Here is a 26,234-nt window from a genome sequence, read left to right on the forward strand (position 1 = left end):
ATATGTACAAAAATATCTGTTTATTTTTGTAGTTTTTGTACTTTTGTAGCTACATGTTGTAGCTTTAAATGTAAATTATTATACATTTATAGCACTGATGGTTTATAGTTGACCAAAACTCCAAATTGGAATATTACAGTGGGAGGTATTACAAATATATATTTCTACTACAGAAATGTTACATTATTCCCGTGTTATGGACAGCCACTGTAGAATTGGAATATTACACAGTAAAAGTTATTGTCAAACAGAAATTTTTGTTTAACATTGCTTTATTTCCTACAAATACATTGTCACACATTTCCATACAGAGGCAAGGTCACTTTGCTGCTTGTTTACACAAAATGATTAAATGTCATTAAATTTGCAAACATCGCAGTCAGCTTGCATGACCACTGAACTTAATATAAAAACTATAAACAATAAAATTCTAATATCACCCAGACTGCTTTACAAAGGCTTGTACACATTTATTACAAAACACTATCTGGATTTTGCATACAGGCTACATCGACATTTCATAAATGAAGGCAGGGAAATGTAAGACCTTGAAAAGCCAAACATGTAAACATGAAAATATGAAACAGTAATGCATATCAGATATTTTTTTCAAAGTTCTTCCAGGCCTAATATGTTTATTTTATTACACCCATCCATGTCTCTCTATTTAATATTGCAACACAGTAACTGCTGTTTATTTGAGCAGTAACATGTTTCCTTTGTGTTTTCTAAAGAAAAACAGAAACAATTTAATCTAAACTGAATCTGGTTCTTACTATGGTGTCTAGTCTGCATATTCTCAGGTTGGAAATCTAAAATCATATTTCTGTCAGATAGAAATGGTGCTACTGAAAATGTGCACCAAAACTACATACAGATCTGAACAATGAATACTTGCAATAAAAAAATAAACTATTACTATTTCATTGATAATAACTTTACAGTAACTGAACACATCTACAGAATTCAAGCACATTTGATGTCTGCTTACTGCAATGTGGCAACTTTGGTGGTTTTTGGTGTTAAAACATCTGACAAAGCATCACTTCATCTTTGCCGGTATGGGAACTCCACTGACCCGACTGGCCGTCCTGACCTTCATAGAGTTCTTGTACAGCAGCAGCCTCTCAGTGGTGTGGGATGGGAGGCGGTTCCTCCTGGCCCTAACAATGCAGGTTGCCATTGGATACAGCCGGTCGAAGCCCCCGGAGGAGGCAGGAGCAGCCAGCAGCTTCTTAGCAATATCCTGCAGCTGGGGGAACTGAGAGGCCGACTTCCAGTACGCAAGACTGGAGCCGCTTTCACACATGGGTTCAGACAAATACACGTCGAGCTCGGAAACCTTCATAGTCTTTGCTGGAGGCTGCAGGTAGCTGAAGATGGCCTTGCGCTTGAGGTTGTTTTCACTGACTCCATCGCAGTTCTTATTAGAGCTGCCAGCAGAGGCCTCTGTTTTAACGTCAGCATGGCTTCCTTTTGCTCCGTCTTGCTTCTTCACTGGCTGATTACCGGTCTGCTCCTTGGTTTCCGTCACAGGAACAGGTGCTGATGCAGTCTTGTTGTCTAATAATGATGCTAAGATTCTGTGAGCCTCTGACTTTGAAGGAGGAGTTAGGAACCCTGTTTGAGTTTTAGCAGCGTCGTCAGAAAATGGCTGAAACAATGAAGGAGATGAAGCTGGTGTGAGTTTGCTATGTGAAAGTTACTACTAGATTTCACAAAAGTGCCTTTTAATACATCATTCATTCTTACTATAAAGAACTTCATTCATCCCAGGTCACCAAAAAGCAAATTATATAACGTCTGCTGGGTTGCCTGGACATAACGAGTACCTGTAGTTTCATTCTGGGGTCGAGCACAGTAGCGAGTATAATCTCCTTCTGGTAAATCACAGACTGGAAATATCCATGAAGGCTCGTCCGCAGGGCCTTGCAGAAGTGATTGTAGTTGGTCACTCTGTTTTCCAGCTTCTTATCCAGGCCAATGAGGGAGGGGATGATGAAAGACATGGTCACTCCGTTTCCTTGAAGAACCTGAGTTTAACAAGGATGAGAAGAATGTCAATGTTCTACATTTGGATTTTACGTGCTCGGCCAACACAAAGGTTACAGGCATACCGCTAAAAATCCAGAGCAACCAATTATGTTCAGCAGTTGCCTGACTGGTAATATTAATAAACAAAAACATTAATGGCAAGGTCAAAACATGTCGAGCACAATTACTGGGTAATTAACTCTTTATTATATTGCTGCTAAAAGAATTGTGTTCAATTCACCAGACATCACCTGTTTGACACAATGGATGAGTGAAATTCTGTCTCTCTTCAATTAATGTATTAATTTATTTAACATTTTTTGGAAAGGAGGCCAACATAACTTAAAGAAAGATCATTCTCCTCTGGACAAATGCTGGCAGAATTTGCAATAAAAAGATTGGGCAATAATTACCAGATGCTTCTACCTGAGATTCAAAATGTTAGGAAAGGTTTCATGACATTGCTATTGTACAAAGTTTTGCTGTAAGAGAGAACTTTGTAAAAAAAAAAAAGTAAACAATGTTTTCTGTTCCATCTCTTCACAAATACCTACTTGCACATTGTTACTAAGTAGAAAACAAAAACAAAAAAGATTACCTGCAAAGCCTCTTCAAAAGGCTCTAGGAGTCCCAGAATATCAACCACTTGCTCCCTCTTCACCATGATCAGAGGGGGGGCGGTGGAGGTGTCGGTGGCCTCTATGCGGGCCTGGGCCAGGATTGTCATGACGATGCTCCACGTCGTCTCATGCACCATACGCCGCAACGATAACATCATAGAGTTCCAGCGACAGTTGGTGGAGGAAGGACATAGCGACACGTTGCCCTCCTTCAATAAAAGCTGGGGGAAAAAATGCAAAGTAGCAGATTTGCTTTTGTAAAACAGTTTGAGATAAACATGAAAGACTTGCCAAAAATTCAAGATGGGGCAAATAACCTGACATAAAGTTTTGAGTGCTTCGTGGATTGATAGAAACTCTTCACAAAAAAACAACAACAATCAGACTCTTCTAAACTCTGGCAGCTCTTTCCAGGCACTTTAAATGAATATGCAGGTCCTGACCGCTGATCATTACTTTCAGCGAGGGCTGCTATTGATTATTTTAGTAATCAATTATTCTATTGATTAATCAAATCAAAGAAATGGGCACATTCTGCAGATTTTTTATTTAACCACTTAAGCCTTTATTACACATTAAAAGATTCAAATATACATATAATTTTTCTTTTTAAATACGAAAATAAACATTTTATTGCCTCAAATGACAAAGCATTTAACATAGCATTCCATTATTTTGCGCTGGATCGTTTGTAGCAAAGGATGCATGTGCCGCTAAAAACATGTGAAAAGCTCGCCCCTTCCTGCTTGAATTACATCAATACAGTGCATGGCTGATCTGTTGATTATTTTTGGATTTACCAATTAATAAGTAGATTTTTTTAAGGTGCTTAATATGAGATTTTTATTTACAGAATTCGAACCAGGTGAAGCTACAACTGTACCACCTGAGGAGTTTTGGGTAGAACATATTTATAGATGGGATTTTGTTTTATTCTAAATGCAAAATATATTTTTTGTGCAGTTTTGGTGTAATTACTACTCTGAGGTTGATGTTCTTTCAGTAAGTGGTCTTTTTTGAGTCTGTATTCTCAATTATTTGAGTACTAAATCAAAATGAACTGTTTCCGCCCTGCTTCAAGTGTAATTGTCCAAATATGAATGCATCAGTTAAGCTTGCAGTTGCATTAAATGCAGAAGAAAAATATCTACAAAATGTAATCCATGTAGCTCTCCTACCTCGCTCCAACAGGCACTGCTCCTGAAGAAAGCAACCACATTGTGAATCTGTGACAGCAGATTCTCCACCACTCTGGAATTTTTCAGGGCGTCCCGGATCACGGCCTGCAAAGATCTGACAACGCACGTGTTCCTGGTCCCGATCTGCAGCTTTGAAAACGGGGCCTCTGACTCAGACATCTTCTCTGACAGAAAGGCCAGGATGTCATCTCCATCTGGCTCTCGCCGGTTCGAGGAGCACACAATCTTGTAGTCACAAAACAAATTATTTCCAGCTAGGATTTCTTTGGCCTGGTTGGCAAGGACATAGCCGATGTGACGAGGGAAGATGCCGTAGCTCAGCAGAACGCCCTCAAGCTCGCTGGCCACCGCCATGCTGAGGTTTGTGTGGTTGAGGTGGCGGAAGGCGACGACTGGACGGCGAATTTGCCAAGACTCGCTAAAGTAGTGGAGTTGGACAACAAGGATAGGATCCTCCGCTTGTTTCGACTGGTCCCCTGCCCACAGGTCACAGGTCACATGAATGGTACTTTCACTGTTCTTGGTTTTGGCGAGGGAGAGCTTGAGGTCACGGATGAGCTGCGGCTTGATGGTTCTTTCCACGTCCTCGTAGAGCTGAAGGCCGATGATGCGCTGGGAGAGTTTGTTGTATTCAGGGCAGATGGTGCCCATTAACGACCTGAAGCCTGCGCCTTCAACAAAACTATGGACACAAGACAGAAAATTTTTCTTTTCCTCAAAGAAATGCATAGATCCGATTTAATCCAACGTTGTGTCATCTGCAGATGAACTTACCTGAGTGGCAGCATGTCTTCAGCAATCATCCTCAGTGCCGCCTTGACAAACTTCTTCTGGTCCACCTGCGTGGCTGAAGGAGCGACAACAGAGCTGGGACTAGAGCTGGAACTGCGGGACAGAGAAGGACAGGGGGAGGACACGTCTCTTCTTGGAGCTGAAGTAGGTTGAGTTTTAACAGCTGCCTTTGGTTTCACTTTGTCAGACTCCTTCTGCTCCTTCGCAACATCTGAGTTCTCTGTTCCCGTTTTGATCTGTACACAAGCGACGATAGTAAATCAAGCTGTATATTTTTAACACACAAAACCTTGAAATAGAACTTATACTTCTACATGACTCTTGACATAAAGACATGTTTTAAATAAAGCTTACCACAAGCTCAGGCGTCACTGGATCAGCATCTATTACAACGTCACATTTGAAGTCCACCTAGGGCACAACACACATCACAAATGAAGAATTAAGAAGCTTTTTCACAATCACAAACAATATTTTTATTATGAGCTGAAATGAACATGAATAGCTCAGTGAAGCATTTACTGATTTTAAAGTGTTTTACCTCTCCGTCCGTAAAATGCTGAATGTCAATGGAAATTGTTTCAGATACTCCTTTGTAAAAGCCCATGTCGGCTTTTCGTCTGATGGTGCCGTTCCAATGATTCTTGATGGCGTTTTCAGATCTGTTTGTAAATATAAATTAGCTTCTGAGTCTGCATTCGTAAAAAATACTACTGACAACTAAATCACAACATAAATTTTAAGCTGCTAACCAGTGTCAACTAAGTGACTCACCTTCCAGGGAGCAGCTTGGAGATCTCAGCCCACCGGTTACCCAGAATGCAGTGGGCTTTGTAGATGATGAGGTCTTCTTCTGCAGACCAGATACCCTTAGTAATTAGTGGGTCGAGGTGGTTAATCCAGCGTTCCCGACACTGTTTCCCCTGCCTGCCGTTTAAATGCTTGGCAATCGTCGTCCAGTTTTTAGTTCCGTACTTATCCACCAGCTCCAATATCTGCATGACGTGAGCAAAAAACAAAAAGCAGGAGCAAAGTTAAATCACGGTAGGATTTTTTTTTTAAATATAGAATTGTAGATAGAACTAGATTCTGCACACACAGACTGCAAGTCAAACACTTTATACCAAATCTATCCTGTTCCAAATTATAGTGATCTGCATTTTTACTGTCCTGTTTCACGATTCTGTTTGAATTTTCCACAAGGAATAAATAATGAACCCCAACAGAAAGATAACTGTTGTGTTTTTACATTCAACTTCAATATGAATCTGTCTGAAATAACTGATAAAGGATTGATAAACTAAACTAAAATGTGTGCTTAGAAGACTTTTAAACATGGGTTAAGAACATGAACTTTATTTAAGTTTCTAGAAGAGAAATCCAATCCATCTCTTTGGTGTGGAAGCTCAAGAACCTCATTAATATTTCCAGTTTCTAACAAATTCCATGTTCACTTTCCCACCTTTTCATCTTCCTCTTTAGACCAAGGTCCCTTCACTAATTCAGGATCCAGATGTTTATTCCAGCGAAGAATACACTGCAGTTCTGTTCGACCCTGTCAGGAAATATCAGGAAATATTATGGAGTTTGCAACATGACAAAACCTGGCTGACATTAAGATATTTGTTTTACTCTCTGATTTTGCTTCTAGGTGCACATACTGGTAAAAAACTAGCAATGGTTTTCCAGTCCTTTTTTCCAAAGTTCGTGACAAGGATTTTGAGGTTTTCATCCTGCATATCAGAGAGAACACATTTAATACACATCGTCTCATAGAGTCGAGAATAAAAGTGACGTTTACACCAACAAGACATTTTTACTTACTTCTTCTTGGGTCCATTTTATCTTACACTCAACGTCATTCTTCTTTTCCACTCTATCCAGACTAGTAACAAAAGACGACTTGCTGTCACCCTCCTCTTCCATTCTGCAAATATTTAGAATCAATAAAATAAACAAGATGTCTAAGCTAAAATGTCTTAGAATGAACAATATGCTGTGGGTGATATGAGGAACATATCATGCTTTATAATGTAATGCTTTATGAGCTGCTTTGTTGCCAAAGCAATTTGGCAACTTATTTCAGCTAGTTTTCGAGCAGCTACTAATTAGCTAAGTAACAAAGATTATGTTCGGTAAAACGACTTCGAGATAGAAAAGACAACAAATGCAAATATGCGCCAAAGACTACACTGCATGATTTATCAAATAAAACCTCTGGTGGATAATAATTACAAACGAAAAACACTTACGTCCCAACTCTGCTGTATTATTCGGCTGGAAAGACTCACTAACACATTGGTAAGAACGTTCAGTAGTTAGCTGAGAAACTTGAGCACCCCCAGCGGCGCGAGTCCGTTACTGCAATTAGCCTCAGCGCTACTAGTTTTATGAGCGAAAATTGAGCGTTTAGGATAATTTCGTTTAAACTTTTAAATGTAATTTGCATACACGATTGTAGAGCGCAAGCAGCGATCTTTCCACGTCTATAAAGACTACAACGGTGTTTAACATGCACAGCTTTCTACTGTGACACAAAAGAGCTCCGCCGTTTTCATTGGACGTGCCGTGGTGGGAGAAAACCACAACACTCACGCTGCTGGACGAAACGAGGCGACAATTACTCCAGTTTCCAATGAACAGACGAAAAAGTCATAACAATGTATGTGAAAACGCGGCTACCTAAATATTTAGCTCTAAAATAGCGTATATCAACATAAACTACAGTTTTCACACTTACCCGCGGGACGTGTCCCCTGTCTCTGTGTGTGTGTGTGGAGCTCGCTGCTACTTGAGCTGCAGTTCAGAGGCAGCTCGAAATGTTGTATATGCAGATACGGAGCAAACCCTTAGAGAAAATACGGAACAGCCCAACTATGCATGGCAAGTGGGAACTGTGCCAGATAACCGAAAGACAGACGAATCGAGACGCAACCTTAAAAGAGTGAAGATTTGCCCGCGAGTGAAAAACGAAGGTCTGTTCAAGAGCGCAGCTGCTGCACAGCTAACACAGGCGCCGGAAACAACCCACGTGACCAGCAGCTCGAAGCCATGCTAGCGGCTAGCTCATGTTGGTGTTCTGAATGTTAGGGATTTCACTGTGAAATAACGTAAAAGAAAAAAGTTAATAAGGGATTATTTTATTTAAAAGTGTTCTAAATGTAACATTTACTCTTTTGTAGCTGTAGAGCAACATTTGAACTGAATTATCTTTATTTATTTACTACAGGCTTTAATGTCTATTAAAAGCTACACATCGAACAGCTAAGCTAGCTCACTACTGCTACTGAATTTAGCAGTAAACCTTTTCAGTTAAAAGTGGGGGGACAGAAATAAGTACATAACAAAAGAAACAAAACCATTATCCAATACATTATAATTAATAATGAATTCCTATACTTTTAATTAGTGTTTGTATCTCGTTATAACAAAATGTAATGCTCTTTAGTTATAGGCTTATTAACAGTCCAACGTGTCCTCACCTTCATTATTTACCAAAAGTTATGTTTTTACCTAAAGCATCTTTTGAAAAAAAAAAAAGAGAGATAGTGTTTATTTACTTATTTATTTATCCAAAATCACTTATGGCAAAAAATAACTTAAGCCATTACTTAACGAAGGTGACAATTTAGTATCGTATAATTTTACTGCCCCCTGCCTGCCGTTCAACGGCACAGTACTTCAGATTTGGTATACATATACTTGACCACGTGCAAAATGTCTATGTGAATTAAGTATGCAATGCAGTGTTCTGTAGTGCGACTTTAAAAAGTAAAGTTACATCAGCTGGCGTCCAAATCTAGATGCCCGCTGGTCCAAAATGCTGTACAGCAAATAAATTGGGACAAAACACTGTTACTGTCATGATATAAACCTTTTTTTAATTCTCATCAGTAAAAAATGTAAACATTTACTATTTTCAAATAGTTTTATTGTTGTATAATCCATCCAAAGTATATAGAAGCTATACCGAGTGGCCAGTGGTCCTTCAATGATAATAAAAATCTACAAAGCTACAGTCAGTCACATAGTAGCTACTTTTTATGATTCTCTTTATTAAAGCAAGCCATAAATCTTGACTTAATATTGAGAGTATACTTCAAACCGTGATTTTTGTGTACCATTATGTCCTGGTAATGGTACACAAAAATGTTCATGTTTAAAGAACATTTTGTTTAAATGACTTAGGACTAACAACAACTTTAGGCCAAAAAATATTAACATATTGGCTTCCCTGTAGAATAATATTGGATTTCTTTTATTGTCTTGTCGTCAACACCAACTAAGAGCTCCTGGAAGTGTGGCCCACTTGTTTATAATGTTGGCTTCTCTGTTTACAACTATAGCTAAGGAAGAGCCAATTGGCACACAGAGTTACAGATTTAAACGTCATAGCAACACGTGTGCCTTGTGATTACTTAGCCATTTAAAGGAGGTAATAAAAGAGATATGTAGTTACTTCACCAAGAGCATATGGGTAGACAGAAAAACGTCTGACATGTGAATTTAAATACATATTTTTATTTTACATGTACAAATTAGATGGTTTATTTCACTTGGAATTATACATTAAATCCAAAACCTAGCCCCAATGATCACTAAAATAGTTATGGGAGAAGCACTTCACGTGTTTACACTGATCCATCAATTTTAACACATTGCACAATTATTTTTGCAAAGCAGTTACTGTACATTTACAGTATTCAGGAGTTACAATACATAAATATAAAAACCAGCTTTAATATTAATACTTCAGTGTAGGTGACTGCTACATCAAGTATGTTTTTGCTTGCAAATTAATGTAGACATTCAAGCCCGCGAACATAACCGTCTATTTTTGTGCATAAAAATATTTGTGATTATTACAGAAAAGAAGCACATTTACAATTGCTTCATTAACCTCACCAAACTCATTTCTTTTCAATAAAAGTTCACATCTTTGTTTTATAAAGTAACTAGCGAAAAGCCTGGAAACAGACTTCAGAAGACTGGTGCTGTGCATAAGTTTACCTTTGTTCCACTGTGCAATTAACCCATTTATCTGTAAATAAAAATCATACAATTTACAAAAAATATTTTTAAAAAAGTAGATTAAAAAAAACCCTTTTAGCCCACCAATCACACCAGAAATGAGATTTAAATTATACAAGCAAGAGTTGAGTTTCCTTTTTGATTTTCAGATATTTCTTGTCTTATATGATTATTTCTTATTTTTGTCTGTGTCCATTCAGTTTCTGGACATACTTAAGGAAATGCAGTGCTTTACTTTTTACCATAACATCTAAATATATATATATAAAACTAATCATTAGTCTACATCCAGCCTCAAGTGTTCCTTACGCTTCTTCATATGAAATGAACAAGGAAACATTTGCTGTCCGGATGCTCTGAACATCTCCATTTCCTGCATGCTCCACCTCTGAGCTATGCCAGCCTGGATTCTGTTACATCTCTGAGATGAAAACACAGAACAGCGATCGTCCCCTTTCTTTGACAGAACATATCATTTTCACTGGTTTTTCTGACAGTTTGAACCTTTTGGCCTCACAGGAAACTGTCCTCTGTGCCGACGAAGGAGAACCCATTGAAAGCGTTGTTGGAGCTGGTGCTGGCGTTAAACTCCGGGGTCCGACTCACCGAGCTGGGAACCATTTCCCTGGTGAACTCTGGATCAATGTGTTGGGTGTCGGCCGGGCCTCTCTGGGAAACAGTTTGATTGTATCTGATTATTATTTGCTTGATTTTTCTTCAATTTTCATTTCACTATAACAGATACAACCAAAGGCACGTTTTGGTTTAAGAAACAAATGTCCAAACAAGCCAGGCCCTTTGCAAATACACTAGTAAAATCTGTTATAAATTTAAAGAATCACTCAATTAATACTTGTCTGACAACATAATGTTGGCTGAAGGATTTCTAAGAGTAACATATCATGTTCTAATCGAAATAAATTCTAAAACTGATTTAAGAAACAGTCTTTGATTTGTCTGGATGTCAGGACTCTGGGTTTTTTGGGTTTGGTTTTGATCTTATTTATCATTATGTTTTAGTTCTCTTTAGGTTAGCCCTTCACGGTCATTTCAGTTTTATTATTTGAGGTTATTTAGTGTGATTAGAAATGCCTTGTTGTTTTTCTTATCTACAGCCCTTCTTAGTGTTTCTAGTTAGGTTTATTCTTTAGTTAGGTTCTGTTTTTCTTGTATGTCTGAGTCTGTGTCGAGCTTCTTTAGTGATTATAGTTAATTTTTATTTAATCGTTCTAGTTTCCCCCGTAGTGTTTCTAGATCTTATTTTGTCAGGTTAGGTTCATTTAGTCTTTCTTTAGTAATTCTAGTTAGGTTATCTCTTTGTTCAGATCTTCTAGTTTCTCTAGCTCTACATCCCCTAGTTCTTATTATTGATAGATCAGCCTTCCTTCTGTTTAGGTTTGTTTATGTTTTTCCCTCATGTCTTTTTGTCTTCTAGTTTATCAGGTTTTCTTTAGTATTAGTGTTTTTCTTTCGTTTTAGAGGTGTTTTCAGCTCTCTGGTGTTTCCTCTCAGTTTTTCCCCAGTATATCTCCGTAGCTTCCCTGTGCCACCTTCTCCCCGCCCCTCAGCTAGCTCCTGTGCCAACTACTCACACCTGCAACTAGTTATCTCATCTTGTTAGGTCCATTGTTCCATTTATTACCTCCCACTATTTAAGCTCCTCTATCCCAGTCACAACTCGCCAGTCCATCTCGTCACCCTGATCGTTACTACCCAGGTTTCCCTCACTGGATTACCTTTTGTCCCTCATGTTTCCAGTTTGTTTTGTTTTTGGATTTTCTTGTACCCCTGAATTTTGGATTTTTTTGTTGGTTGATTTTCTTCATTAAAACATCCACTTATTTCTACGTCTACTGCCTGCTATGTTTGGGTCAATCGCCACACCATGACACTGGAAAGGGTTTCAAAGCCTTTTAGGACCAACCATCAACAGATGGATAAAACATGATGGAACAGTGGAGAACCTTCCCAAGTCAGCCTACTAAAATTACTCCAGGAACACATAAACAATAGAAGTTTTACAGAACATAACTTACCACATTGGGGTTGTAAGGAGGAGTGATCCTCTTGTGATACAGGTCGTCCCAGTTGATTGGAGCAAAGAAGGGATGGTTCTTTATTTCTAACTGCAAAAAAACCCAAATGACAACAATGAAAAGATTAGCGGAAAAGTTATTTGTTCACATTTTTTTGAAATATATCTTTTATTGGAACTCGTTGACTTGACAAAATTTATCGGATACTCCATTAGGAGCATTTTTGGAGTCATTTAAGACTTTTTTCTCCAGAAGGAGCTGCTCCAGCTATGTCAGCTCTACTTCTGCTGGTCCTCAATTAACAAAGTATTGAACATAACTCCTTTTACAAAATCAAGACATATTTATTGCCTGCAGTTTTTTTAGGACAAACACACACTTACAAAGTCAGCAATCACTCCGAGTCGTCTGTGTGGGTCTTTCTGCAGAAGACCGACCAGCAGAGAGCAGACGACCTCAGACTTCCCCGGAGGGAGCGGCAGCGTCTTGTGGAGAATCCCATCGTACATTTCACCAACGTCCCGACTGTAGAAAGGAGGCTAAAATGGAGTGAGAGCTTTGATTAATATAATATATAATATTGAGGGTACAGAAGCTAAAGATGCATGAGCCACAGTAACAGAAACCTTTTCTTCTGCATTAATCACAGAAATAATCTAAGTTATGAAGGATACTTGAATACATCAAAAGTGAGTGATACCACAAAGGATACAATTCAAATTTTATTTTTCTGTAAATCATCTACCAGATGTTCAATACACACCGTGATGCAGGTAATAAGAGTTTGACACTATGGTCAAATAGATATGGTAAAAACAAACAAAAAAGTAAATATTTGGATCAGCCACTCATGAACACACATACCAAGCTATAGATCATCTCATAGAGAACGGCTCCCAGACACCACCAGTCCACTGTCCTGTCGTATGGTTCCTTACGCAGAATCTCCGGTGCCAAGTACTTCAGAGAAAGAGAAGAAATTCAAGAACAGGTAGAGGTAATCATAAAAGGAAGGAAAAGAAATCGTGCTGCTTCTGACATTACACAAGTTTCAGTCAAAACAACAACAAAAAAACTTGTTTTAAAAAGGAGTACGTTAACTTCTTTGGTACATTAGTCCTTCAATGTGAAATTATTATAGCTTTTCATGTTCTTGCCACTCACCTCTGGGGTGCCACAGAAAGTGGAGGTGGTTCCTTCTGGCTCAACGCCTTCTTTGCACAGCCCGAAGTCTGTCAGCACCACATGACCCTGCAGACACGAGGTACATGCAATCCTGAACTGCACTGAATATAACAGTCAAATGACATGAGCAAGGATCCGTTAGTGGCTTACCTGGGAGTCTAAAAGGATATTCTCTGGTTTTAAGTCTCTGTCAGATACAAGAGCAAAAGCCATGGTTACCAGACAGTTGCATTTCAAGACGACTAAGCTAACACGTCCAGTATGTCTGACCTGTAGACAATGTTAAGAGAGTGGAGGTAGCCGATAGCGCTCGCCACTTCGGCAGCGTAGAACCTCGCCCTCGGCTCCGAGAAACACCTCTCCCTCTGGAGGTGGAAGAAGAGCTGTAGAGGAAGATTAAATGTTTATTATGTAGTAAAAAAATACAGGAAGTGGTGCGGGATTACAAATGTGACGAGGAAAGGGAGAGGAATGGTAAAGAAATTTGGGAGGAACAGAGAGAGACGTCTTTAAACAAAAAATGGTGCAACACTTAGCGGAAAAACACCTGATAGGACTGTAACATTTCAGACAAAAGTAAAGATTTTGTTAAAAATGCTACTTGAATATAATAATTGAACATAAAATGAAAACATTGAGGAAAAGAAAGAAAATGGCTGGGGTCATATTGAGTGACAATATGAAATTTTCATAAAAGCAGAATATTGATGGGTTCTCTGCATAAGAGTGAAATGTCATTTAAAAAAATATAGATTCATTTTAGGACCTTTCTAAATCAGTCTCTACCTGAGTTCATCTAAGTTCAGTTTTGTTGTATTTGGCCGTCAAACATGTACCTCTCCTCCGTTTACATAGTCAAGCACAAAGTAGAGTTTTTCTGCGGTCTGAAAGGAGTAGTGGAGCCGGACCAGAAACGGGTGTTTCAGGCTCTTCAGCAGCACGTTCCTCTCTGCCATGATGTTCTTTTGCTAAAAGAGGAAGAACAAAATGACTGACATCTTCTGTCACAGTGAAAGAACGTCAGTATCTGCGAAAGTCAGACATTACTTTCACAAAATGCACAACAGTAACACAACAGAGAGCGATAAAATCAGTTTTATCTCTGCGTTTCCCTGCATGACGGCGCGGATGTTTCCAAATACGACCTGCATCTCATGAAGCCGTTGACCCTTCACGTCCTGTATTTAGGACACGGCTCATGACTCGGCCTCACAGTGTAGCAAAATGCAAAGTCATCGGTCTTTTCCTGTTTCCTGCTTATCACCGTGCTGTGTACTGTAACTAACGCGTCCAAGAACACAGCAAACGCCGTCGTCCAAAAGAATGCTTATGTCCTTCTCTTTCCTGGTCAGATTCATTAACCGATGAACTATTAATGGTCCTTGTTTTTCTTCTGCTCTTGTAGTTTTGTCTTTGTTAGTGGCAGATGTCAGTCGCAAGAATCCATGCTGAGCTGGATTCTTCTGGGAGTTGCTTCCCGTTATGAGGAGGCGTTTCCCCTCCACTGTTGCCACATGCTTACTCAGGAAAGCAGATTACTTGAAAGTCAGTGACTCGACGCGATCAGCTGAGCTTTGCATGGATTTCAGCATTATTGTGACTGACTGCATTGCTTTATTAATTTGGCGTGAATCTAAACAAATGATTGCATTAGTAGCATGTTGAATTAACTTTGTGATATATTGCTAAACAATTAGATGTAAATTAAATACTTTTATCTTGATATTTTTATATTTCTTGTAAAACAAAAGAAAAATGTTTAGTTTTTTTCTTCCAAGTTGATTTATTAATGAAAACGTGATCTTCTGGCTAAAGATCTATGAGTGATTTATTAGTTAATGATAATGTTTGTTTAATTTGCAACATAAACTGTTCATATTTTCAATTATTTATGATGTAATTTGACATTAGTAACACATAATGATGTATATGTTAGAGTGTCCAGAAAAGTCAGGTATATTTTTGTTTTAAAATGGAAAAATGAAGAATAATAAAACTATTTTTATAGTGGCATAAACTCTACCAGCTAGTAATGGCAAAATTACGTTTTACTCAGTATAAAAGAGTTTGCTTTGTGTAGCTCGTGTTTTATGTCATTTACGACAAGGCACAGGATTTAAATGAAACACTTTGTAAATTTGAATGACTACATTTTCTTTATTTGATGTAGATAAAGTTATTACATGTAATTATAAGCAAAGAGAGACATCTCCAAAAATGGCCTTTTGAAGATAAATGTTACCGCAGAGTTCTCAGAAAATGAGTTTAAGCCCTGAGAGAAGCACACAAACACTTCTATTACCAAAAAGACAATGTATCAGTTTAACTAGAGTCAAGCTGAGCACTCTGAGTGACAGGAGGATCTGGTTCTCTTTACTCGGATATTTTCACCGTGTTGTTCGACAAACACCGAAGAGTCCTGGTTTATTTTCTGTGGGCTGTAAAATGTGTCCTTTGTACGGAACAAGCTGCAGATTAGATTAGATACAGATCAGATCTTGCCGGGTCAGAACTCTGTTTACTAATAACTCTCACAGATACTCATCCACCCACAGACAGAGATTCCCATCTATGTTTGGTTTCCAACAGTCCTCAGCATTATTTGCTTTTACTGTTTAAATATAGTTCGTCTGCAATAGTAGCAAAAAATATCTGATTTAATTACAGCTTGAAGCTCTATCATGGGATATACAGTACAGACCAAAAGTTTGGACACACCTTTCTAATTCAATGGGTTTTCTTTATTTTCATGACTATTTATAAGGCAAGAAATCCCACTTATTAACCTGACAGGGCACACCTATGAAGTGAAAACCATTTCAGGTGACGACCTCTTGAAGCTCATCAAGAAAATGCAGAGTGTGTGCAAAGCAGTAATCACAGCAAAGGTTGCTACTTTGAAGAAACTAGAATATAAGGGGTATTTTCAGTTGTTTTACACTTTTTTGTTTAGTGCATATTTCCACTTGTGTTATTCATAGTTTTGATGCCTTCAGTGTGAATCTACAATGTCAATAGTCCTGAAAATAAAGGAAACTCATTGAATTAAAAGGTGTGTCCAAACTTTTGGTCTGTACTGTATTTATTTGAAAAGTGTATGATAACTTGATGTTCAACTTATATAAAGATGCTGTGCCTTTGGGTGTATTTGACGGTTGATTTGTCAGGATCAAGCTCAGTTTTAATAGCCAAACATACCAAGAGAAACATATTCAAATGGCTAAATTACCTCTTTTTTCTTGAGGATGATCTTCTTCTGCAGAACTTTGACTGCGTAGAACTTGTTGTCGGCTTTCAGCTTTGCAAGCAGGACCTGCATGATGGTTGGCTTATTAGTGGTTTGTTTAGTAAATACTTTGCACCAGCATCTCAGCACAATGACGTCAGGACATTTCATCAAACGTGTGCACCCAACACAGACAGCTGGGAACGCACAATGCTGAGAAATGTCGGGAGGGTTGATGCAAAGGAAGAAAACAAAAAGTCACTTATCTTATTTTTGCGTGATAAAAGAAACTGAAAATTATTAATTGGCTGAAATATTATATGACTAAATGAAAATAGGATAAAATAAAACAATAGCAAAAAAAAACGTAAAATCAAATAATATTAAAAATAAGAATAAAAATAATTTGTTTTGAAGTGATGAAGCAATAAAAATGAAGTTCAGGATGGGAATTTCAAAAATACAGAGTTGGGTGTTTTTCGTCTGCTCCTGGGTATCGATATGATCTTCTTAACCAGGGACTTCAAAGTGTGTGAAGTTGAAAGATCTGAGCAGAAACAATGCCTAACCCATTTATCATGTTTACTTGAAACTAAGCAAGGGTCCAGAGTGGGTGGAAAATATGCTTTGCCAGCCACAGGTTGAGTAAAGCATATTTTAAAGAGTCTAGTAGGGCAAAAAAAAATGGTAAGTTACTAAAATAATACTTTTTTATTTTTATTTAGATTAAAACATTTTAGTTTTAAGGTTAAATCGTAACGGCTTTGGTGTAGAAACAAATTTGGAAATCTTTCACCTACTGCACAGCAAGAGATTAAACCTCACTAAAGAAGAAAATTTGACAAAATGATTTAGAAAAATAAAAAATAAAAATCGGGGGTGAAAAATGAGCATCAGAGAACCCCAAATGTGAGAAAAGATAATAGAGGATGAAAAGTTTGAAGAACTCAGTCCTTCAAACTTTTTGTTTGAAGGACAGATGGGTCAAAATCTGTTAATTTAAAAACTAGTTTCATCGGTGCTTTCTTAAAATGACCAGCTCTTACAGGGCCAGTCAGAGGACAGGCGGTCCTGACAGAAACAGCTGAGATTTAAATCCAGCTGGGATTTTCAGTTAAGAAGAGATAAACCCAAAGTGGAAGTTTTACTGAAATACAGCCATGAACCAGAGGGGATGATCGTGGTATTTACTAGCTGTAGGAAACTTTTCCATTAGCAGATGATGCAAAAGCTAAAGAAGTGCAAAATAGGTTCTGACTGAGTGACGTGTGACGTCCATTAGATTTTATATTTCAAAACCTAATGAATGGCATTTGGCAAATGGATTGATAAGAACTGTGAGATTTGACAGTTCATGTTCAAATCTCCAAGGACTGAAAAGGTAAATTTCAGTAACAAATTTCAGATCGCTGCATTTCAGCTAGTTAATAAGTGAGGAGGCAGGAAGCACACTTTAAGTTTGAAGGCTCAAACACTCTGACTGTGGCTTGGATGTCAGTAGTTGGACACAATCTTACAAAATTAATTTCTCTCTCTCTCTCTCTCTCTGTTTCTTTTATATAAGTAGGTCAGGGTAAAATCTGTGCTCCCTCACAGATCATAAAACTATAAAATGTATTCATTTATCAGAACAATCAATAATTCCTGCAGCATGGCTTGTATTATGACCAAGAAAACATACCTGAAGGTTTGTGAAGAACAAAAAACCCCCAAAAACAATAGATCAGTTTAATAGTGCAGACATAAATAAGTGTTTTAGAGTTACCTTCCCAAAGGTTCCTTTACCAATGACAGCCAGGAAGTCAAAGTCAGTCGGTCTGGCACTAAAACAACAGGAAAGTCAACTATTAAATGATCTGCATTGCTTTGCACATCAGATTACACAACTTATTCTGAGGCTCATAATATGACTATTTCACAAAAGAGAAAGCACATGTAAAAATTAAAAAAAAAAACTCAATGTCAAACGATGTCAGTGGTGACTGTCATTCAAAAAGATCCAGTGTGAATCATTTATGAGGAACAAATGCATGTGAACTTCTGGAAGCAAATCTGAAGAGAGCAACTTTTTGGTTTTTTTACATTATGGGATACGTTTAGCACCGCAGCAGAGAGGTCATCGAAGAACGGCAGTCAAGTTTGATCTTGAAAGTACATGTTTATGACTCCTTCGAACGTAATTGTATAATAAAATAAAAAGCTCTGATAATATCAGAATTAAAAAAGAGATGAGTTGATCTGCAGGCGGCTGCCAAAAGTTACCACACCATGTTTTGTCAAAAGTTTCCACAGTGAGACTGAATGCGAGGAGTGGCCAGAAAACAAACGGACAAGCTAAGCAAAGATTCCTGAGGTCATGGAGGGTTATGTGAGCGCAACCAGAGGCTAGTCTCACATTGTTAAATGTTAATCTTGAGAAATAAATACCCACGGCACGGCCTCTCCTCCACAGTTTGTTAAAGATTACATTAAGAAGTCAAAAGGTTGCTGGAAAAACAATATCTTGACTTATGAGGTGGAAGCAGAACTGTTGTGGTAACATTTGACAAACTTTTTCTGTAAAACTTAATAAGGTTTGTTTGCTGCATTCTTCTCTTAAAGGTTTGAAATTCGTACATTAGTCATGAAATGAGACTCTTGCAGAATGCTGTATTGCTGATAGAGTTATTCTTTCAAAGAGAGGATCAGGTGAGACACTCAAAACAAAGTTTCACACACTTTTGCTGCCTGTAGGTAAGTAATATTGGATCACTTTCACCAAGATCATTTCACCAGCCTTGGTTTGTTTTAGTTGATCTAGTATTACAATTCCTATGGGTTAATTTGCAACTTAAAAAAAATAAAGGGCAACAGATGGTTTAATAAAAGCAGGGTTACTGACTGTGGGTTTGCTGAAGGTCCCAAATTGACATCATCAAGAGGAGAGGAGGGGGTCGACCGCAGCTGGAAAAATATAGAGAAAAATGCACATGATGCTTAAAATGATCAAAGCAAGTCAACAGATTATAAATAAAAAATTTAAAGAAATAAATTTTTGGGTCTCTTTTAAGGATTCTACATTACAACGTTAACTGTGCACTTCACAGAAAAGCAAATAATTTTAACCGCAACATGTAAACTGTCCATTTTCAGATGATCTTAGAAAAGTTTTACATTCACTTTCAAAGCTTTGTTTGATAGGAATAAGAGGAAGAAGAATATTTTTGTTCCACCTGTTTGGTTTGGTAAACACCACTGTGCTTTACAGCAAACAGACGACGGAGAATGAAACTAACACAGACTTGTTTGATTATCTACGTCTGTCAGATGACTCCAGACGGAAATCTTCTCAAGAGTTTGACAGGACAAACAATCTCCTCCGTTCTGTCGAACATTCTTTAAAAACAAAGTCATCTAACGGTCTAACATACCGAACAGATCATATACAAAATAACATAACCATATATTGATCAGGTCATTTCGAGACAAAATCAGTGCAACAAAATGATCTAAAACAAAGATAAGTTGTTAGATGCAAACACAAAGAACTCAGTCAACTTATTAATTCAAATATTAAAAAAAAAAAAAAAAATTTCGGTCAAATCTTCTCCATCATCAGAGACATGTTTCAATCATTGCTTTTGTGTTTCTTTCAACTAGGCATTTTCCAACAGTAGCCACAAGCTAAATAATTAACAACACAGCCAACAGATAATCCAGACCTTAAAAATGTGCGTCCTGAAACAGTTTGGTCTCGAGACATCTTGTTGAACAAAGCGGTTATTCTGAATGCTGATGTCTAAACCAACCTGCAGACATACTTCCAATGTCACATGCTCCAACAGCCTGCTGGTTAAAATAAAAATAAAAGCATTTGGCTAACTCACGTTGCAGTGTGCCATGGCTGATGTGTTCTCAGTCCACCTGGAGAATCCAAACCTGTCGGAGGACAGGACGGGTTCAGTCAACAGTCAACATGCCTTCCACCGTTTCTCCCTTCATAAATGTCCTTTCCTCCGCTTCCACTCTAACTTAGATGAACCTTGCCTTTTTTTTTCCTCGGCTGTCTGAGTGTGTTTTGTGCGGATGACCAGCTGCTGACTCCTGTGTGACAGCCTAAGGATCCAGATGAGCTGGAAGTTCTTGTTTCCCAGGAATGAGCTGGTGGAAAAACAGGAAGACAATGAGGGACATAGTCTGTATAATGGGTAAGCGTGTCCATTTTGCTGTTGTTGTGAGGACATCAGGGTTTATGCTGCAATACTGATTTTCCATTCTGAGCACATAATGTTGAAGATTACATCTTAACAATAATGACATTTTAACAATAATAAAATGAGGCAAGGCTTTTTCTGCTATTTGTTATTTTGTTTGTGTGTTTTTATCAGATTGGATAATTAAAGTTTAAATCATGACTCCTATTCTTGAGTATTTGCCATAAATCTGCCAGTTTGTTTCCATTGGTCACCCTTGTATTAACAATAACCTAAAGCTCAATTGTCAGATTCCATATTGTAGAGGAAGTCTCTGATGAATCTCTCTCTGTGATGACAAACATTGGCATCTTGGAGCATAGAGTTCAGTGCCAAACATATGCACGCCCACACACACACAGACACACACACATTAAATAAACTAGATTGATGTATGAATTGAACTTGTATTTGACCTGCAACTGCAGCTAACTCCTCACATCACACAAGCTCCCAAACACAACAAAAAAACAATCTCATACATAATAAAAACTAATTCTGTATAGTGTATCGACATAGCAGTAAATAAATGCCATAGATAACACTATTTTGACTTTGATAACCAGTATGCTCTCTTATTTTAGTAGATTTAAGAATAATTTTGCTTTTCCCTTTCTACTAAAGGCAGCCAGAAAATATTCTACATTTTTGTGTTGTGTTTGTAAACAGCATGTTACTGTGGTAGTTTAAACATGCCTAACTGGTCAACTGATTAGTGCGTCAGTCATTATTAGAAGAGTAGTGGTGAGATTTCGTCAGCTTTGCATTCTGAGAATTGGGGTTGGACAAACACTATTAAAAAAAATACAAAAAATTCAATTTCAACACCTTTACTAGAAAAATACTAATTAAAAACAGAATAGGTTACCATATCAAGCTACAAAATGTGTTATATATATATATATATATATATATATATATATATATATATATATATATATATATATATATATATATATATATATATATATATATATATATATATATATATATATATATATATATATATATATATATATATATATATATATATATATATATAGTACAGATCAAAGTTTGGACACACCTTTTAATTCAATGAGTTTCCTTTATTTTCATGACTATTGACATTGTAGATTCACACTGAAGGCATCAAAACTATGAATAACACATGTGGAAATATGCACTAAACAAAAAAGTGTAAAACAACTGAAAATACCCCTTATATTCTAGTTTCTTCAAAGTAGCAACCTTTTGCTGTGATTACTGCTTTGCACACACTCTGCATTTTCTTGATGAGCTTCAAGAGGTCGTCACCTGAAATGGTTTTCACTTCATAGGTGTTGCCCTGTCAGGTTAATAAGTGGGATTTCTTGCCTTATAAATAGTCATGAAAATAAAGAAAACCCATTGAATTAGAAAGGTGTGTCCAAACATTTGGTCTGTACTATATATATATATATATATATATATACACACACACATTTGGTGCTTGCTTCTCATAAATATAAACAAATCCCCTTTTGTAAATATCTTCTTTGCAGTAGCCACCTGCAATCGTAATATGGTCGTCATCAGCCTTAAACATCCGTTGTCCAAGCATCAGATATGTATAGAAGTGGATCAGCTCATGATCACAGCAGATGATGGAGGAAAGACTGTACAGCTGATTCCCCCTTTGTCCAGCAACGTCAATAGTTGCATTTGGAATCACTGTTGGATTCCAAGACCTGGGCGACCGTGGCAGAAACAAAACTATCACTTCATTATTACCGAGGAAGTTTTTTTCTCCTAAACACTGACTTGCAGCGTGAACAGCGAGTTTCCCTACAATAATCCACCCAACAGCTAAACAAAGAGGCAGTGCTGACGAGAGCTCTTACAGGCAGGACAACGAGGGGACTGATCTTCAAGAGGCCTATAAAATCTCCCTTACGCATTTCACAAGTTTTCTCACTGTTCGTTAACATATCCATGTTTTCATCACACAAACTTAGCCAGTGTAAAACAGCTTCCAGTAAATATGAAATTTGATAGTCGTTCCTCATGTCTGACGACAGCTCACTCTGTCTCAGTTCCACCTGAACCCGGGACATTTCCGGTGGGGAAAAATAATTCCCCGGATTGTGTACTGCTGTATGGATCAGACTGGCACATAATGGAGTGGCTGATGACAATTCAAAGAACTTTTGGGGATTCTGAGAAAGGCACTTTCTAATAAAACTCAAGTTTATTGATTACTGCCAGCTTTGAATACTGGCAGTAATCCAAAACTTTTGAATGAGTTGGAAAACATACAAAAACTGTCAACGTTGCTTTCTTCATTTCCGCTGATTTCATTCTTTACGACTGCAGAGCAAACTTCGCCAGCTGGAAAAGTTTGCTCTTTTGGAAGATTGGCGAAATCATTCCCTAGTACAGTGGTCTGGACAGCTCTCTCTTCCTGGCTACTGTCTTCTAGTGCCGTCTTCTTCAAAACAAAACCTGAGCTTTCGGACTCAACTGTTGTGGAAGTGTGCTTCCCAGCCGGGGAAGGCTCACATCGCACACCTGGTTGGGGATCATAGACAGTGGTATTTACAAAAGTTGGAAATAGCTGGCTTAGAAACCCATACCTCCTCCCTCCTAATGTGTTGATCAAATTACCGACTTTGCCTGAATTCACACCACAACTGTCATATGTAAATAGAGTTTCCCCTTCCACAAGAGCAATATTAAAAAGACGAAATGCTAAACAGCTTACTGAAAATTTAAAAATAAAGGCCTAAATATTCCTCTCAGGGCAGCCTTAAATATCTTTTTCTCTCAGGTCACATTAACCTAAGCACAAACATTGGCTGTGAACTGCCCCCCACTAGTGCATTAGCCTTTTCCCTAAAAAAGCTTTTAGCTATTTTTCTAATTTATTATCAGCACACTGAATGGAGGAAGCCAATGTAAGACAACATGCTAGTGATGCCCCACATGCCACTGACAGCATTTAGGCTAACATTAGCATTTTGGATAATTTTAGCTTATACACTAAGTCCATGTTAGTCAACAAACCTTTGATTATCCAGATGCTATTGACTATACTTTAGCTAAACTTAGCATTGATGCTAATTCTTAGCATCAGAACAATGGGTTCCACGCTTTGGCAGGCCTCGTTTAAATTTCTTTAGAAATTTTCTAGTTTGTGAATATGAGGCTTCTTCTTATTTCAATTTTTTTCCCCTCCAGATCCTACAACACTGCTGATGTTATAAAGACTAAACTGGTTCTTCATTTTTAACAAAAGCATGTGGAAACATGGCATGTTTATTATTTGGATTAATGGAGAAAATCTTGCAGCCAAATGAACATTTCAGACAGTTAAAAGTTTCAACATTAATTTCCCATTAAATATTATATTACATTGTCAGGCCAACCTACGGTGATTGATCATAATCCTTAATTGTCCTTAATTATAAATCTTTTGTTGCTTCCGTTAGGGAGAGATGCTATCCTGAGGAGGCAGTGATAGCAGTAATATGTGTAAGTATCTGCATTGAGTGCAAATACATAGTAGATGGCAAACTAATCTGCTGTAAGAAACAAGGCACAAACAGATTTACTCTGTTTTTGTTTTCTTTATCAGCCTTAAATACTTTTGATAAATTTTAATATCTGACAATGTGCAAATATAAAAATCACTTTTCAAATGATGAGTTTATTCACTAAGAAAAAAAAGCTATCCCAACCAACCTAGCCTGTGAAAAGTAATTTCTGCCACAAACCTAACTACATGCTCTATCGGTTTAGGAGGCCATCAAGTTTTTGACATAATAGCCAATCGTTTTTAACATCAGTGCGGAAAAGGTTTGACCCACCCTGTTAGTGGTGAATTCATCTATTTTTAAATCTTCATCTTGGAGTAATTGCCGGGAACTCCTGTGAAAAACCACCTAACTTTTCCAGACTGACAACTGTTAATGACTTTCTTTCTCCTTTGTTTATTTAAGGCTGGAAATGCAGGTGAGGTTCTGCTGAAGAGATTTCTTGATTTTACAAATTGGGCAAAAGTCAAGCTAGAGTGAAACTAAACAAAGCTGTCCAAAAAAGAAACATTCATTTCTGGCTTAACAAGTGAGGGATTAACTTTTTCTCATGCGGTTAGCTGATTGGTTTGAATGGTTTTCATTTTAACAAAATGAAATTGTCTGAAATGTTCTTTTTGTCTATTTACTCAGCCTGATATCAAAATGTCTTTTATAACCTTAAGTATTTCGGTCTGACAAAAAAAAAAAACCTAAAACAAAAGCAATATTTAAGGAGGCATATTTCCCAGCACTATAAATATCTATTCACCGATGACTTTAGTTGCTGCTGAAGCAAAAACAATGAAGGTGGCGCAGGCGAGTGAAGCAAAGTCAAATCTGTTTGGCTCCGTTTCAGGGGCCCCTCAATGGAGGCTCTGCAAATACCTCCAGCTACATGGCAACACGGTACACGGTGTTCTGGCAAGCAGATAAATAACGTAAATAAGGAAGGCTGAGCTTGATCCAATGACACGGGTGTTGCTGTTGATAATAAAATATGTTTATGTGTTATTAGGAACTCATCGGGACATGTGACGGCCATGTTAAGCAGCAATATATTCTTAGGGAGTTAATAAATAACTTTGGTGTGGACCTTTGCAACGTTGCAGGTTTTGCATGCGGATAAAAAACTGTAACACACACTAAAATCAATACGAAACATGCGCAAAAATATGGTCTCTTAGTGCATTTTGTGCACAATTTGCACAAAATGCAAATTTTGCATATTGTGCATAAGTGAATTGAGCAGTTAAACAACAGCATATTATGATATTACAATAGTGAGACTGGCTATTAGCTGCGATAGGAGTTTTTTAATCTTTCAATGATAAGCTGCACTTGGTCAAAACAACTCATCTGTAAAAATAAAATAAAATAAAAAACTAACGGGGAATCTCGTTGAAATAAGACATGAATATCGAGATCAAACTTTGTCGTAAAACATATAAGTAAAATATGAACCCGCGATTTTATTGCTACATCAGCTTCAAAACTGTCCATCAGACTTGTAATAAAAATATAATTAAAGGTGTGACAAGACTCTCTCAGGTGCATAAAGAGGAAAATGTGTAACAGCTTAAATTATGTCAAACATTACTAACACAAAAATATATTATTATTTTTAAAACTTCTAGGTAAAAACACAGATAATTAAGTACCATAATGTAAAATCTAAAAAAAAGGGTTTATCCTGTAGTCCCCAAAACAAAACAAACAATTCTTATTAGTCTTACAGGAACATAATAGACATTTATTATAAAGCGTAACTTTAAGTTTGCCTACCTGCGGTGTAGCGGAGCAGATGAGTGTGTTGGCCCTCTGCTCTTCAGCTCAGGAGTCTGGGGAGACTGAACGCACAACTCGGCCTGAGGCTCATCTGAGCGTGTCTTTTTGTTTTAAAAACATAAGGGAAGGTCAGCAGGTCGAGTCCGACGCAGTGAATCATTGATGAAAAGTTACAGAGTTTAGAAAGGGGCGAGGCGAAGTCTTCAGAGAAAACAGACCAACGCTTCCTAAGGCTGCGGGTGGATTTCAAAATAAAAGGACCGCGGCGCCGTAGCCTGATTGTCAACAACAACAACAACAACAAAATCTAAACAATGCTATTTGTTTGTTTTTAAGGGGGGAAAAAATCTAATTAAAGGAAATCTAAAATTCAAAGCACCCTGTAAACGTTCTATTATCAAAAAAAAAAACTTATGTAGCTATTTAACTGTTTTTAAAATGATCCAAATCTACGCATTAAGTAGTTTTGAAATAACAAAATTAAATCTATAAAAAAAATGCCCAAAACACTTTTTAGGTGCTGACGAAAGCTGTATTAATTCCAGCAAAGACTTAGCT

General features: G+C 37.5%; 2 protein-coding genes across 3 annotated transcripts; both read right to left on the reverse strand.

The window, feature by feature from the left end:
• Positions 1-264: 264 nt before the first annotated feature.
• LOC102233398 lies at positions 265-7,693 on the reverse strand. Of its 2 annotated transcripts, none has more exons than XM_014469147.2 (12): positions 7,386-7,693; positions 6,470-6,572; positions 6,307-6,378; positions 6,108-6,200; positions 5,420-5,640; positions 5,187-5,307; positions 5,000-5,056; positions 4,628-4,881; positions 3,833-4,535; positions 2,633-2,875; positions 1,833-2,033; positions 265-1,654 (listed from the first exon to the last, which is right to left on the reverse strand). In XM_014469147.2, the coding sequence occupies exons 2-12, from the start codon at positions 6,569-6,571 to the stop codon at positions 1,043-1,045; spliced, it is 2,679 nt and encodes an 892-aa protein (XP_014324633.1). In that variant the 5' UTR covers position 6,572; positions 7,386-7,693; the 3' UTR covers positions 265-1,042. The 2 variants fall into 2 exon arrangements, with proteins under 2 accessions (XP_014324633.1, XP_023202451.1); XM_023346683.1 differs by lacking the exon at positions 7,386-7,693 and adding an exon at positions 6,898-7,371.
• Positions 7,694-9,146: 1,453 nt separating this feature from the next.
• On the reverse strand, positions 9,147-25,938 carry sgk2 (SGK2, serine/threonine kinase 2). Its single transcript, XM_005800120.2, has 14 exons — positions 25,674-25,938; positions 20,151-20,263; positions 19,990-20,043; positions 19,005-19,066; positions 17,889-17,946; positions 16,127-16,210; positions 13,734-13,865; positions 13,168-13,280; positions 13,048-13,084; positions 12,877-12,963; positions 12,577-12,672; positions 12,096-12,251; positions 11,713-11,802; positions 9,147-10,345 (listed from the first exon to the last, which is right to left on the reverse strand). The coding sequence occupies exons 3-14, from the start codon at positions 20,002-20,004 to the stop codon at positions 10,190-10,192; spliced, it is 1,086 nt and encodes a 361-aa protein (XP_005800177.1). The 5' UTR covers positions 20,005-20,043; positions 20,151-20,263; positions 25,674-25,938; the 3' UTR covers positions 9,147-10,189.
• Between the last annotated feature and the right edge of the window lie 296 nt (positions 25,939-26,234).

This window comes from Xiphophorus maculatus, chromosome 1 (assembly GCF_002775205.1).
Source record: "Xiphophorus maculatus strain JP 163 A chromosome 1, X_maculatus-5.0-male, whole genome shotgun sequence".
Classification (NCBI taxonomy): Eukaryota; Metazoa; Chordata; class Actinopteri; order Cyprinodontiformes; family Poeciliidae; genus Xiphophorus; species Xiphophorus maculatus.

Excerpts from the sequence above, each read along its gene's own strand:
- LOC102233398 (XM_014469147.2), bottom strand. The coding sequence starts at position 6,571 with ATGGAAGAGGAGGGTGACAGCAAGTCGTCTTTTGTTACTAGTCTGGAT. Across the intron at positions 6,379-6,469 it reads TAAAATGGACCCAAGAAGAA|GATGAAAACCTCAAAATCCT; the intron begins GTAAGTAAAAAT and ends TCTGATATGCAG. Across the intron at positions 5,641-6,107 it reads CTAAAGAGGAAGATGAAAAG|ATATTGGAGCTGGTGGATAA; the intron begins GTGGGAAAGTGA and ends CACGTCATGCAG.
- sgk2 (XM_005800120.2), bottom strand. Across the intron at positions 17,947-19,004 it reads GGACCTTCAGCAAACCCACA|TGCCAGACCGACTGACTTTG; the intron begins GTCAGTAACCCT and ends CTGTTGTTTTAG. Across the intron at positions 13,085-13,167 it reads TCTCTTAACATTGTCTACAG|AGACTTAAAACCAGAGAATA; the intron begins GTCAGACATACT and ends TGTATCTGACAG.